General features: G+C 35.4%; 3 protein-coding genes and 1 pseudogene across 3 annotated transcripts; all 4 read right to left on the reverse strand.

The window, feature by feature from the left end:
• Positions 1–65: 65 nt before the first annotated feature.
• LOC107261114 lies at positions 66–2264 on the reverse strand (annotated as a pseudogene).
• A 133-nt stretch (positions 2265–2397) lies between these two features.
• LOC8271593 (3-dehydrosphinganine reductase TSC10A) lies at positions 2398–4873 on the reverse strand. Its single transcript, XM_015718014.3, has 4 exons — positions 4137–4873; positions 3878–4025; positions 3497–3787; positions 2398–2851 (listed from the first exon to the last, which is right to left on the reverse strand). Coding segments are annotated over exons 1-4 (1050 nt in total). The 5' UTR covers positions 4746–4873; the 3' UTR covers positions 2398–2849.
• Positions 4874–6456: 1583 nt separating this feature from the next.
• On the reverse strand, positions 6457–7613 carry LOC8271592. Its single transcript, XM_002517139.4, has 2 exons — positions 7140–7613; positions 6457–6990 (listed from the first exon to the last, which is right to left on the reverse strand). Exons 1-2 carry the CDS (start codon positions 7248–7250, stop codon positions 6754–6756), a joined length of 348 nt encoding a protein of 115 aa, XP_002517185.2. The 5' UTR covers positions 7251–7613; the 3' UTR covers positions 6457–6753.
• A 2373-nt stretch (positions 7614–9986) lies between these two features.
• Positions 9987–14656, reverse strand: LOC8271591 (NEDD8-activating enzyme E1 catalytic subunit). Its single transcript, XM_002517138.3, has 9 exons — positions 14456–14656; positions 14171–14334; positions 13688–13890; positions 13102–13334; positions 12953–13015; positions 12811–12867; positions 12413–12534; positions 11296–11413; positions 9987–10658 (listed from the first exon to the last, which is right to left on the reverse strand). The coding sequence occupies exons 1-9, from the start codon at positions 14555–14557 to the stop codon at positions 10371–10373; spliced, it is 1350 nt and encodes a 449-aa protein (XP_002517184.1). The 5' UTR covers positions 14558–14656; the 3' UTR covers positions 9987–10370.
• Between the last annotated feature and the right edge of the window lie 186 nt (positions 14657–14842).

Below are 14842 nucleotides of genomic sequence, written 5' to 3' on the forward strand. Positions count from 1 at the left end.
CTGTATGAGCAACTTTAGGAGGCTTCGAGATTCAGGGTTCTTCTCTTCACTATGCATGGGAACTGGGAAGAGTTAACTTGGACCGGATAACTCAATAGCATGTAAATTCAGTGTAGAGTCAAAAATGGAAGCAGAACAAGGACTAAGATACTTAGGTACCAACTCCTGGACAGGAATTTCTATTTTTTGCCACTCATCCCACCTCTCAGCCAGCCCAACACTTCCAATCATTCTCACTACTTCTGACATCTTAGGTCGATAATCTGGTGAGTCTTCTGTGCAAAATAGTGCAACCTGGATCAGCTGCTCCATCTCAGCTTCTACGTAATTGTTCTGTAGATCAGGATCAACCAGCAACTCTAACTTATTCTCCTTTATAAATTTCTTTACCTGTAAAAACACTCATCTTGCTTAAAATGTATAAACTGAAGGTTTTTAATGCATTTTCTAACACAGGAAACATAGTCCAGTAAGCATACCAAATCAAGCAGCATAACATCATCGTTATCTGAAAGTCGAGAAAGGTCAAAGGCCTTCTGTTCAGTAATTAGCTCTAGAAGCATAATTCCATAACCATAAACATCATTTTTTTCTGAAATCTTCCATTAGAGAGGTATTCTGGGGCTATATGCCCAAATTGTGCCGCATCCGGTAGTAGTGATATGGGTATCCTTGCAATTTATTAATTTAGCTAAGGCAAAGTCCCCAATAAAAGCCTCAAAATCCTCATTCAAGAGAATGTTTGAGGCTTTCAGATCACAGTGAATAATCCGTGGGTTTCAATTTTCATGCAAATAAGAAAGACCCTTTGCAGATCCCAATGCAATTCGCTTTCTGACTTTCCAATCAAGTGAAGGTTGTGATGGAGGTCGATCTACAAGAATGCATTAGCAATGTATACAGTTAAGACCAGGCAAATTTCTCAATCAAAACATGATTACTATCTTTATAGAAAATTTTGGGAAGGGAAGAAAAGGTTCTTACAATTGAAGCAGAACAATCAATTCATATGTCTAAACTGATACCAGGGTACCAATGAGTTCTAAATCGATGAAAATGGAGGGAACTCCAGGATTATGAGGTTACTAGTTCCAAACCCAGTAGTAAGAGCCTAGTTAACAAAAAATAAATTGATTGCAGGATGTACCTTTCAAGCGTGATGCAACACTATCGTTGGCCATGTAGGGATAAACCAATAGCCTTTCAGTTGGTGTGATCCATAGCCCATGTAATTTAAGGAGATTCGGATGCACAGCCATGCAAAGCATCACTATTACTTTCTGGAACTGAAAGTCTTCGCCAGGGGTATCCTTATTTTTCAGTCTTTCTATAGCCGCCAGAGAACCATCTTCCAAAATGCCTTTGTAGACTTTACAAATGTCCCAAATCCACGTCTGCTTAGAATGTGTCGATTGCTAAAACCATCTGTTGCTAACTGTAATTCCTGCAATGAGAACAACTTAAACTTGCCCAGGTGATGTCCTGTATCCTCTTTCACTGCAAGGAAACTTAAAGAAGAGATAATTAGCATATCAAACATAAATTCCACTAGATTTCCAGCAAAAATATCAACCATAGGGCAGTTTTCGAGGTTTATTGATACACCAACACCAACATGCAAAGACCATCATAGGAGCTTTTATCTAAAATCAATCTGGAAGAACTCTTCCAGAAATGGATCTGTGGTGACTCCCTCTTGAAGCTTCGCAAAGCAGAAAAATTAAAACAATCTACTAAAGATAAGGAAAAAAATAAAAAAAAATAAAAAAGAAACTCTTATCAGTAATTACCCAACTGCTTCAAAGTAGAACAAAGATTAGAAGATGTCAGTAATCGATATCAATATCAGCAATAGAATTGTGCTGCATGATGTCTTTCGCATTTTTCTGTAATTCTGGGTTCTCAACAAACAATATAGTTAAAACAAACGATGCAACCATGAACACCTGATCTAAATCATTTCCAAGGCCATATGGAGGAAGACAATGAAATAAAAATGACTTACTCTGACACTGTCTTCAAGAGATTTTGTAGAATTTTGATGCGGTCATATTTGTCAAACTTATAACATTTGATTTGGTCAATCAAATGGACCCGCAAATCCATTACATTAAACTGACTTTTGCACTATTTGGATATTTGAACTGGCAACAAATACACAGGGCAACATTCTTTCGCAGAGGCCAAACTTCGTTCCATGGAAGATTGCAAATTTCTTTTGCTTATGTTGAACGGGGAGAGAGAAAGAATGCAAGATAGAAACAGAATGCAATGACTTGATCTTTTCCAAGGAATTTTATTTATCCAGTATAAGAATGGTGGAGGTTTAGTCGAGTATGAGGGTAGCAATCCCTTGATTTCATAGTTGGATGCTGTGCCGCAATATCGAACTTCAGATGATTAGAACAACTCTTTCATTCCCTTTATAGATTGTGTACAGGTCTCAACAGCAAACATTTCCAAGAAACGTTATTGACAGGAAAAAGCTACAACTTATAGATCTTCTATGCAGCTAAAACATTTTATTCAAGAAAATTTCTAATATAAAACATTATACATGAATACAACCAGTCCGCCAAATTTAGATGTTAATCATGAAATGATAATTGAACAAACTTGTTATCCAAACTGTTGGCTGCAACAAGCTTGAACTGAATGCCTGCTCGTTAGCAGTGACAAAAACAAGGAGCAAAGACGGACCACTTCCTTCTGGAAAGCTGAGGCTGAAAAATTGGGTAGCCCAAAATCCCCATCAACTTCAGGAGTTCAAAAATAGGGAATCTTCACCAGGAATTGAGAGTTTCCATCAAAAAATATGTTTGCCCATCAAGCACCAACAACTTGTACGTTCCTAGGATAGACAAAGAGTAAGAAATTTAGATAACAAAAACTTCGCATCAAGAGGTATTTACAGCTCCAGAACCAAGTATCTTAATTTATGCAGGAAATTTAGCAACCAAAAGATGTTCATAAACAGAGATGGTCTCAGAAAAAATAAGGTTCTTAGACCATATACTGTGGAAATGAATAAAGCCCTCTCATAGAGCAAACATCACTCAGTTGTTTTTGTGCACAAGTAACTGCATAACATTGCTGCTTAAAATGTTAAAGCAAACATAAAGATTACTTTAAAATAAGATGAAATGGAGAATAAGGTTATTAATGCTAACATCAAAACATAAGGAAACTTGAAGGGGTGTTTAGAAAGAAGAGAAAGTCTAGAGTTTTCATTATCCAATTGAGCAAAACCGATAACTCTGCTATGAGTATAAAGAATCCGATGCAATTTAAATACTGATGTTATTCAGAAAACATGTTTACAGAAAGTACGGTAGGTTAAATCAATTATGAAGTCTTGTTCAGGAATCTAATAGTACTTTCATTTCAACCCATCTTACCCTACTAATTTACCAAATAAGACAAGACTAAGCGCATGCCTCACTCATTACATAGAAAAGAGACTGCACGAGCCAGTGAGTAAATACTTTGCACTTACATTTCTTTTGTGCGTGCCACTTTTCTATACTTCCATACCAATTCCACTGGAAACAAAGAGCTACAAGACGTATTAAACCAGCAGCAACAACCTCAACAAATGCCATTGAGAATGATCTCTGAGGGGATAAACCAGCAGTTGCAACAGTCAATAGCATTCCCTCAAAGTTACAGGGCACGAAAAAGGCACCACATTTTATGCCATCTAAAGCTTTTTTTGCAACTTCATCAGCTTTCATTACACCAGAGGATGCCGCAATTACACTCGTAAGTTGCGGCCGTCTTTTATTCTCTACAATCAGGAATTCAGACTTTTTGCAATTAACAAGAAATATCTCCAATCTTATACAATAACATTGAGAATGAATTAAATAGCATTTACCTTCAGCAAGACCAGGAGTCTCGGTGTCCGGAGGGAATATAAGAGATACATGAATATTATATGCAATCACTTCCTGTTGTAATGCTTCTGCTAAACCCCGAAGACCAAACTTACTAGCTGAATAAGCAGTGTAACCATATATACCAACCTATAAAACATAGTTAGTATTTATATATTAGCCAATCAATTGCAATTATAATAATAATAATCACATTGAATTGTGATAAAGAAAAAAAAAATGTTAAGAAAATCTATCTACCTGACCCGCCTGCGATGACATAAGAGCAATAGAAGCCGGCCCACTATCTTTCCTATTTTTCATCACAGGCAAAGCAGCTTTGATCATATTAAAACTCCCAATTAAATTAACATCTATCATAAAGTTGACTTCACTCAGTTCCTGTTTCTCTAATTCCTCAGGAAAAAACACGCCTTGATTCACAACTAATACATCGATTGGACCCGCTTCAGTAACCGCTTTCTTTAGGGATTCAAAATCCCTAACATCCGCCGGGAATATCGCCACATCAACGCCGGTGGAAAGACGGATATAATTCTTTGCTTCCTCCAGTTTGTCGAGGGATCGGGCCAGGATTGAGACTCTGGCACCTTCTGATACAGCCCGATGAGCCAATGCCAGTCCGATACCGCTCGATCCTCCGGTGATGAAGACATGGCGGTTTTTTATTGGGATTTTGACTGTGCGAGGCCTTACGATCAGAGCTAAGAGAGCGAGGAGAGAGAGAGGAAGGACGAGGAGAAGAAGGTAAAGGTAGCTAAGGTTCAGATATGTCGCCATTGATGGAGCTTCCAAAAGGTAGTGAAGATTGACGGTTGTGATGCGTTTAATTTGTAATTCTAGATTCATTCCATTTTTCTTTTCTTGGAAATGCGGACCAAAAGATCAATTGCATTGGTTAACAGAACGGGCGGATCCTGCGACGGGTGACGACTTAAACTTCGAAACGACAAGGACAAAACGACACGTAGTCTGTGTTGTTCAGAGCAAAAACGGTTCAATTAATATTAATAACAGTGAGAAGGAGTAAATGAATAATCAATTTTCAATTTTTACAGTCTTTTATGATTCTATTAAAAGAAATAATTGAAAAAATAAAATATATCTCAATTAATATAATACCAATTAGCAATAATAATTTGAATTTTTCCAAACATAAGAGAGGAAACAGATATTCCCGCAGGGGCTAATGGTTGAGTCATTTCTCATAGAATGTGATTAGGCATTGTGGTAATGAAGATCATACAGCTAAGCTGTCATGTAATATAAGCTTTTATTTTATCTGATTAATTTATTTGTTAAAGGATCAGTTTCAATCTCAAGAATGGTGGAATATATGGATCGCATAAGTTTCCATTTAATTAAAAAACTGAGGTGGTGGTCATGTGCCCAAAAGGTGTTCTCTTTAAGAAGCAATCTCTTACAAAGTATATTGATTGAGACTGAAATGTATGAAAAACAAGATGTGTGGCAACCCACAAGATCCATTATTTTCATTTAATAATTCACCGAATGTTTTCTACTATACAATCTTTGCTAGTTGGCAAGTACTAGATTTCAAACCCACTGATCATATTTCTATTCTATCTTCTTTTCTTCCTATATAACATATCAAACTGAAGATTCCCATTCCGATATTTCTTAATCCAATCGCTTTCTTATTATTGGGTCACATTTTTATGGACACCCCTTTATGGATTTAAGGCTCTTAAACAAAAGGTTAGGTCCAGAAACACCTCTCCCCCCTCTCCATGGTAGCTAGCCATCTAATCAAATGAGGGTTGGTGCCCATCAATAAGGCAGATGTGGTCTTGTCTTGTGACTTGATGAGATGAGTTTCCTGTTTGGGAAAATGGAAGTGAAAACTTTAGGGAATGGAAATTGAAAAGGGTACATGAGACTGCAGATGAGAGATGACTCCATGTTAATCTGATTAAACACACCTTTACCCTAATGGATTCATGAACCGGTGCAATGATTAAAGAGGAGAAAAGCTTTTGATTTAACATGTCATGATTTGAAAGCTCATTTTACCCCTTATACAACTTTCAACAGAATTGCTTCAATATTATAATACTGATAATTTTGGTGTCCTTTTAGGTTGGCATGCAACTAGCACACAGATTGCTTCTCTGTCACTTCAGTTTTATGCATCTATTTATTCCTTTTCCATTCTTGCTCCTCTAAATAGCAAATTGTAGGAAAGAAAGAAGTTGATGACAATTTGACACTTCACCAATATATAATGATATTTTAACAAAGTTGTTAGCTAATTTTGCACATATATTCTCATTTTTCTTTAATTGTAAATAGAGAGAGAAGGACTCCAATACGAGACATTAGTCGAATTGAAATATGTACTTACCGGTAGAGCGAGCATGTCACTGGTAAAGATTGATCTTTTGACAAATTAGACAACAAGTGATTGTTTTCCTGGAGTAAGTAACGTTCACTAAGGCTATAAGTAAATAAATTTGAACTTCATGCCCCAAGTATGGTAGATGGTAATGAGTAATTAAATAAATGCAGGGTAAGTTACATATATTTGCAAGAGGAGAAATAAAATGAAATAATCAATCTCATTAATTAGTGTAGCAACACAACCTTATCCCTATACAATACTTGAAAAACAACCATACATTTCCATTATTCTGAGAGGTTCAATTCCTTTGATCAACCTCACTAAGACCTACTATCTAGCTAGAAACAGAGTAAACAGCTTTTCTCTGTACATTTTCAACATATGGATCTTATATAAACCCCATGCTACACTTGCCTCCACCCTTGCTTGGCAATAAGAGAAATTAATTAGTAGAATATATTCCATATTTTGATATGTAATTATACCCATTATTAATTAGCTTTTCTTGGGGTATAAGGAATTGTTGTGTGATACTTGGTGAGAAACCATTCTTGTACTGTCATGTTGCCTATTGGTTTTTGAGTTGAATGAAGAATGTCTTCCTTGCCTGTGTTTCCTTCTTGGCTGTGATGACCTTGGAATGAAAACTCCTGTTCCTTTGCTTTCTCTTCTGCAAGTTTGTTCATATGTATATGAAGATGGTGCAGTTGGATGATTCCCTCTTGAGAAATTCTGCAAGAATTGCAGTGAGATCCCAGTTCAGTTGCAGCTTTAGCTAGAATAGCCAGCAGCTACTACTAAAAGCATATAAATAAAAGATTTACATGAACTGATGGAAAAATTCTTGCATACAAGAAAAACAAATGTACATGGTGAATAACCTGGAAAGCAACAGAAGGGTAACTTGCAACTGGGTCCTCATCATCATCCATGATTAGAAGAGAAATTTGCTTGTTTAGGTCTGCAAAGAACAAATCATCTTCAAGTTCCATAGCAACTACACCTAGTAATAGGAGTAGAGTAGTCTCTCTCTCTCTGTTTGCTATAGGCTACTGAAAGCAAGACTTGGGGAGATGTGTTGAGCGCAAAACCAAGGAAATCAATCTTAAGGTTTAATCTTTGAATCAGTGTCACTCTTTTTTGCCCTTTTCTCCAGTGAAGTGGGGATGTATGGGTTATAAATAGGGAGGGGAAAGAAAAGGGTAACCAGAGAGGGAGTCGGTAAAAGCAAGATGAGGTATGTGCATGTGGGATGGTGGGGTCAGGAATGGCAGTTGGACAATCTGGCTAAAGCCCCACAAGAATCATGAAGTTGTGCTATGATATTATCCAAATGGGAGGGAAAGAGATGAGGAACAGCAAGCAACAGCCCACACCCAGATATCTAATCCAAGATAGCCTCAATCTCTAGCACTATACTTGGTTGTAAATGGATGGGAGTTGTCTCTCTCTTTCCCACACATTCACATACCCCCTCTTAAAAGCCTGCATACAGTACAGGACAAGGTATGGTTCAAAATTCATAGTCAATAAGCTCACTTGGCAACTCAGTTTGCTTTTATTCTTACTGGGCCGAAATGCAAACAAGGTAAATTAACTTCTTTGCAAATTCTATGATATCGGGGTGTATGGTCTGCTTTTATGATGGCATGGAGCAAAAGCATAGGTAATCCACAAGGTAAGAATTAGTCCTTTTTTAAAAAAAATAAAAAATCAAACCTCCTTACCTAATAAGATTTGTCCTTGTACACCGCAAATTCTATCATGGTTGAGGTTAGAAAAATAAAACATTAAACAAGCCAGTTAAACAAGTTCGATCGCCACTTGCTTCAGACTTTGTGGTAGGGCCAGCAGCAGTCATAAAAGAAGTGAGAAACTTTTGCTCCAGCTCTACCGTATTCTGAAAAGCCATGGACCATTAACTACAACTATATAAGGAACCATTTACTCTCGGGTAATTCTTTTTAACCATCTCTGGGAAAAAGTGATCACTTGGGATTCGCCATAGTACTAACTTAGGAGATACATTATTAAAGACAAGGGAAGATGCCTTTGTTGCCTGGTACATTATGACTGAATAGAAAGGACTAGTGTGGGTAAGGATAAGCTCAAAAAAGAGTAAATAGAAGAGAAGGGGGAGGGGTGCTGCTGCTGGCCTACAAGTCCATTAATTGCATTTAACTGATGAAGAAATTAACATCAATTTGCTTTGTACAAGAGGGGTCTAAGCCTCTCTTATAGCTTTAGCTGCTTCATCATGCACTTTACTCTTGTTAGACAGAAAAGTGCTTAAAATTATACAAAGTCATTTGGTCCACACGGTTTGTTGGCTGGCCAAAGGGACCCTTCTCTTACGAATAAAATTATTATGGATATCAGACCACTGGATCTTCATGACCCCTCCATATATAAATGATGCTGCTTTTAAATTTTGATCCTAATTATACAACTGAAATTGACATCATCCAAATAATTGCAGTTAGTTTTCCTCTGGTCTTGGAGTAAGACATTAGTTTGCAGGTAGCAAGTGCAACATGAACATTAATATCTTTTGAGTTTAATTATCCTAAATTTCTTCGTGGTTTGTTGGAAGCATGCTTATTTATTTATTAGGAAAAATAGTAATGTGAGAATGTATGCATGACATATGCACATATATAAATTTAACTCTTAAAAGTGTTCCGTCACATTTTATTTAAATTTTTTTTTATCGAAATGAGTTAATTTCATTAATGTCATAAAATTATTTTTTATTCATATTATGAAATAGTTTCATTTTTTTCTACAGTAATCATAGAATTTTAAAATATTTAGACTTTATATTAGATTAAGAAGTTATTTTTTATTAATCTATTACAAGAATTTTTTAAATACTGAAAACTTTATATATTAGGTTAAGAAATATTAACCTATTTTAAATTATTACTATTATTATTTTCTATATGCATCTTTATGAATAAAAGCTAAATTCATACTAAACTCATAAAGAAAATTTGTAGCAATAAAATAAAGTGAGAAATTTAAATAAAAAATATATTAATAATTGAAATAATAAATAACTCATATAATACATAAATAAAAGACTTATATATATAAATTTAATTTAACAGTTAAGAAAAAATATGGGACGGGACGCACATGCTACTCCCTCTTGTTAGGTTAAAATTTTAGGGTGAAAATCATCATCAATAAATCCAAAATTAATAATGTATTATCACTATTTATTTACAATAGGGCTATAAGTTTTAATGAGATCAAATTTGCAATAGAGATCATCGACATCATCTTGAATCCCAAAAAACAAAATTGAAAATATAAGATATTGAACCACCACAGCCTATGTCTAGTAGTAGTGACTAGGAAATTAGACAAAAGTAAGGAATTTTTTCCCACCGTCCTGATCAAAGCCTGTCTTTCACCGACTAATCTCCCTTTCCTTCTCCAAAAATGACAACATGATCATTTGATTATATGTTTAAAACCCTACCTAAAAGCATCCGAAGGAATTTATTTTAAAAGAAAAAGAATAATTATATATATATATATATATATTTAGAAGCATCACTGTACTAAAACATTTGAAACCAAATCACCAGTCCACTGTTTACATCTTCATGAATATGAAGCATAGTCCAAAGCCACTATTATTTTAATTACCTTGGATCTAGTGATACAAAAATGGTCTCGTGTCATGACCTTCAAATGATTCCTCTACTTTGCAGACACTCTTTTGAGGTAAATATTGATTAACAATTAATCATGTCCAACCACATGGGACAAAAGCACATGAACATAATTGCAAACAAGCAAGATTTGCAACTGCCCATCATGAAGATGCCTATGACATACATAATCTAACTGTATAAAGATTTACTCTCGGTTGCAAAATGAACAAAAATTTAATAAAATAAAGTCTTTGTTAATAACGTTGTTGCAATGGTAATGATGTCACATCTACTGCTTTCCTTTGATGAGTCCTGTCTTGAGAATTGTTACGCATAAAAATGTATTTTACAATGCTCATTAACACCTGCCTTCGGTAATGAAAAACTCAGTGTGTATCTTCCTGGAGCTAAGATTTCGGCATGAGAACGCTAGTGCTGCTTGCAAAACTAAGCCCCACCAGCCATGTCCATGTCTGTGATTCCCTCCATTCCCTTGAATACAACACGTAATTTTCTAACACAAGAGGTTTTCTTGCCATTCTGGCCAGTCATACCAGTCACATGTACAATATCCTTTGGGACTTTTCCCATAAGTTCAAATAGTGGTAAGCTCAAGTTTGATCTAGTCATCTCTTCTAAAACTGGAGGCGCCTGCATGTACAAATTCTTTCCGCGGTGTGTTACGCTTGCTCTTGATAAGAACAGCTTAGGATGCTCTTCAAGCAGATCAATAAACTGTTTACACAGTTATAGCAACCATCAGGAATTGCATCCCACAAACAATACAAAATCAGAGATTTACATAAAATTTATCAGGTCAAGCCCATAAATTTAGTAGCGGTTTTTCAGATGCAAATGAGTATGAGATACTCAAGGTAGGTAACCAAATTAACTAAATTGGAACTGGGAAAGGGGTAAAAAAAGGTAGACACATAGTGAGAAAGCCCATAAATCTATGGCTGGTGACAGATGCGTGGATAACAACATTTTACTAGCAGAAGATCCAAAGGCTGCATTTTCAGCTTGCATGCCATATAAGAAGATACTTTAAGAAATTCAAAGGACAAGAAAAGAAAAGCTAGGGAAAAGAGTAGGGGAGAGACTTATATTTTTCTTTTGTCCTACTAGGAGATTTATAGATTTTCCTATGATGTCTAATTTCCAAATATATCAAATTCTACTAGGCTTATTGGAATTCAAAAACAGTTGGATCATACTGAATCGATAATTTCATGCTGCACTAGACCAAGCAGCATCATGAGTCATTATGGGCAAACAAGTAACCAACTAAATGCAAAAGACAGAATATCATGTCCAACTCTCCATTACCAGCCAACTAAATTGATTATGGTAATAAGAACCAGACAATAACCTTTTGCAAAGCAACTGAAGTGTCTAGCTCAATAAGAACTCCAGGACCACATGCAAGACAATCCTTGTCTTTCACAAATTCAGTTACTTTAATGTGGAGACCTTCCACGCCATTATACCTACAAAAGATTTAACCTTTTAGTGCATTTTGCAAAATAGTTTTATCAAACAAGGATATAAAATTAGATACATTAATTAATCAAGTAATCAACTAATTAAAATGCCATTTTCTTAGACCTTAACTTTAAAAATTCAACATGAATTGAACAGATTCGGTAACATCCATGTGCCTGATTCAATTATTTATGAGGTCTTAGGTAATTCCCAAATGAAGTTTATTGTTGAACAAGGAATATTATATGGAAAAGCCACCTTTCAAATAATTTTGTTTTGATAGTTAAAGTATGAGAAATTGAAGAGGATGTTATTTGTAGGACCACAACAGAACACATTTCAGGGTCATATCTGATTCATGAAGACCTTATTAAAGAACCTTTCAACCCAAAAGCTTAAGCTGTTAGGTGAAACCCCAAGAACAGTTTTCCATTTTCAACACACCTCTACAGACGAATACCCATTGGGCTTGAAGAGTGAATAAGCACATGTCACTTTACCATATCTTTACTAAACAAATATCAACAGGGACCTTCAAATGAATAAGAGACACTACAAGGTCCTGAGAAATGACAATTCCGATTTACCAAAACAAATGCAGAATAAAATGAGATGTCACTCCCAGCATTTCAATGCAGACAGCAAACCTAATTACACTCCCATTATAGCAGAGCATTAATGATTCAGTCGCTAGGGGAGGAAAGAGTCAAGCGGTCACCTAAGAACGCATGAGCACTAAACAAGAACATAATATAATAGAAAAGTAGCATGTATCTAACAATTCTTACGCAAGTGTTCATTAGCAAGATTCTACGAATCTCTTATTGAATGAAGTACGAAAACAAATGAACTCCAGATGTACCAATGCCATTTCATTCATTAGAAGGACATTATCTAAATGTTTTTGAGTGCAAAAATAGCAATCAGAATGTCATATACTTGCATCACTGAGGACAGGACTTGGTCCAAACTAAGAAATTAGTGGAAAGAGGAGTTGCACTCACGTTAGGTAGTTGGATAGAGTTTTGCTGCATCCTGAAGCAATCTTCAAGGTTTCCAGTGCACATGCAGCTGATATGATTGCATTTGTGGAAGCAATAGCTGGTATGATGTTTTTCACAACTCCCTAAAAGAAAAGGATAAATCCATTTATATTAGCATAGGGAAGGAGAAGGCGGGAAAAACAGAAAACAAAAATAATGTAGTGAAACCACTAATAAATGACACTTCAATCAGGCATTTATAGATGTCTCTCTCATTCTCATACAGTAAAACAGGAGAAGAAATCAAACCACATATCTCTCTCATTCTCATACAGTAAAACAGGAGAAGAAATCAAACCACATTGTGATAGTGTAATCACATGGACTTGGAAAAATTGACTACCTAAAATCTAAATTACCTGAGTAAGAGAATATGTAACACCTTGAATGCCAAAAAGCTCAGCTCTCTTCACGGCCTATAGGATACAGGTAAAGCATAAGTTGAAAGGATGAAAATAAAATCAATGTTAAGAAAAATATTCAATAAGTCTAATATTTCACCTCAGTATATACCCACTTCATATGTTCTGGGTCATCTGGATCAAAAGCCTTTCCACTGTGTACCTACATGAATAACAAATCATAAAATAGCAGGAGGTAAACTGGAAAATCATCACTTGTGAAATGAGAAATGATGGTTTATGAATTACCTCATTCCATTTAATCAAGTGAGCATATTCAATACAATGAGCAGGAGTCCTAGGGGTTTCTGCAAGAGTGCATAAAGGAAATTTGACTTGAGGGGGGAAAAGCCAGATGGTACACTCAAAGCATGGTGTGATCCCTGGCATAATAACTCTAGCATGGCCCTTGAAGCCTTCAGTCCCACCATCTACCATGGGTTTCATTGTATCATCCCTTGGGTTGTCTTCAGAATCATACTCTAATTTCCCAAAAAGAATAACCACAAAACATAAGCTCGTAAGACAAAGAAAAAACACTTTAAATACTTTTAGATGGTAAAAACGTTGTGGACCTTCTAAATAAGAACAGATTATATATAAAACATAAGAGTGACATACTGCAAAAGGAAATCAAGTCAAATAAGCATATATGAACATTCCAAATTATTCTAGAAAATACTACAATAATATAGAGAAGAAAAAAAACAGAGGAATTAGCAAGAATATCAATATCCAAAAGGAAAGAAAGAAATAATATTTCTTCAGCGAATGATATTAAAAAGAAAAAAGAAAAACGCATTTACATGGAACCAAGTAGGTTAAAGTCACGAACCAAGAAAACTGCAAGCTACATTATTTATATAGCTCCGAGCCTCAATGGAATCAAGACCAAGCACAATAATACTAAAATCATTATAAAAATCCAATTCTTTGTCTTCAATTCTGCAAAAATGTGGGACAATATTCACACCACTAACTCTTTCCATCACACGTTTAGCTGCCACTTCAGCCTTTGGCTTACCAACATCTTCAAGCCTGTAATAAAACACACACTACAATCAATAGAAATTCTCTATTAATAAAAAAGATTAAATGCCAAATTACCTAATAATGAACACAACATGTAGCAACAAAACCAGTACTTTCATATTTTCTCGGGAGCTATATAGTAAATTCTAATTGATAAGAAAACACCAAACAAAATACAATCAAATGGCAATTTCTTCGATATATACATAGATGAACAAAAATACATATAAATTTAAGATTAAGTTCAAAAATTATATATATAGGTACAATAAAAAAAAAAAAGAACCTGAAGAGGAACTGGCGATTGAGATTAGAAACTTCGATGCGGTCCATATCAATAACCTCTAAATTCTTAAAACCTGATAGGGCTAAGTCTTTAAGCAGTTCACAGCCTAATCCACCAGCTCCAACCACTAATATTCGAACATATTCTTGAAGATCATCTCTTAACTGCAGAAATTAACAATAGAGAAATCTATACTAGTAAGAAAGCAACATGAATAAACAATGTGAGCAAATTGTTTGTTCAATTGTCGCAGAGAAAATAAATAAGTTAAGAGATATTGCTTACTTGAACACCGGGATCGAAGGTAGGAGCGACGAGATTTCCGGGCCTGAGAAGTAGTTTGTCGAGGTCTCTAGATCGACTTGGCTGCACCGTCGAGTCTGCCATTGATTTCCAGCTCTCTCTTTACTCGCTCGGCGCTGTCACGTTGTAGTGGTTATGCTATTAAGCTCAAATGCCCAGAAGCTGAAAGAATTAAGGCCAATTTGGCACCCTGAACTATTTAAGCAGGGTCACTTTGTTCAGCCTTTTTAACCTCTCTAGCCAATTTAGCATAAAACTTGTCATTTCTTTACCAATTAGATCCAAAAGCTGAAATGTGCATCTCAGCCTCTCACAAATATTAGAAGAAAAAATATATACATAAATAAAAAGAATTAATATAGAAAAAAA

This window comes from Ricinus communis, chromosome 9 (assembly GCF_019578655.1).
Source record: "Ricinus communis isolate WT05 ecotype wild-type chromosome 9, ASM1957865v1, whole genome shotgun sequence".
NCBI classification, from domain to species: Eukaryota; Viridiplantae; Streptophyta; class Magnoliopsida; order Malpighiales; family Euphorbiaceae; genus Ricinus; species Ricinus communis.

What these genes read in the sequence shown, in the direction of transcription:
- LOC8271593 (XM_015718014.3), bottom strand. Translation starts at nt 4,745, where the DNA reads ATGAATCTAGAATTACAAATTAAACGCATCACAACCGTCAATCTTCAC. An exon ending in TGTCATCGCAGGCGGGTCAG is followed by an intron (nt 4,026 to 4,136) that starts GTAGATAGATTT and finishes TATGTTTTATAG; the next exon opens with GTTGGTATATATGGTTACAC. An exon ending in GACTCCTGGTCTTGCTGAAG is followed by an intron (nt 3,788 to 3,877) that starts GTAAATGCTATT and finishes TCCTGATTGTAG; the next exon opens with AGAATAAAAGACGGCCGCAA.
- LOC8271591 (XM_002517138.3), bottom strand. Translation starts at nt 14,557, where the DNA reads ATGGCAGACTCGACGGTGCAGCCAAGTCGATCTAGAGACCTCGACAAA. An exon ending in TTACATATTCTCTTACTCAG is followed by an intron (nt 12,535 to 12,810) that starts GTAATTTAGATT and finishes CTTTTCTTTTAG; the next exon opens with GGAGTTGTGAAAAACATCAT. An exon ending in ACTCTATCCAACTACCTAAC is followed by an intron (nt 11,414 to 12,412) that starts GTGAGTGCAACT and finishes AATCTTTTGTAG; the next exon opens with GTATAATGGCGTGGAAGGTC.
- LOC8271592 (XM_002517139.4), bottom strand. Translation starts at nt 7,250, where the DNA reads ATGGAACTTGAAGATGATTTGTTCTTTGCAGACCTAAACAAGCAAATT. An exon ending in ACCCTTCTGTTGCTTTCCAG is followed by an intron (nt 6,991 to 7,139) that starts GTTATTCACCAT and finishes CAATTCTTGCAG; the next exon opens with AATTTCTCAAGAGGGAATCA.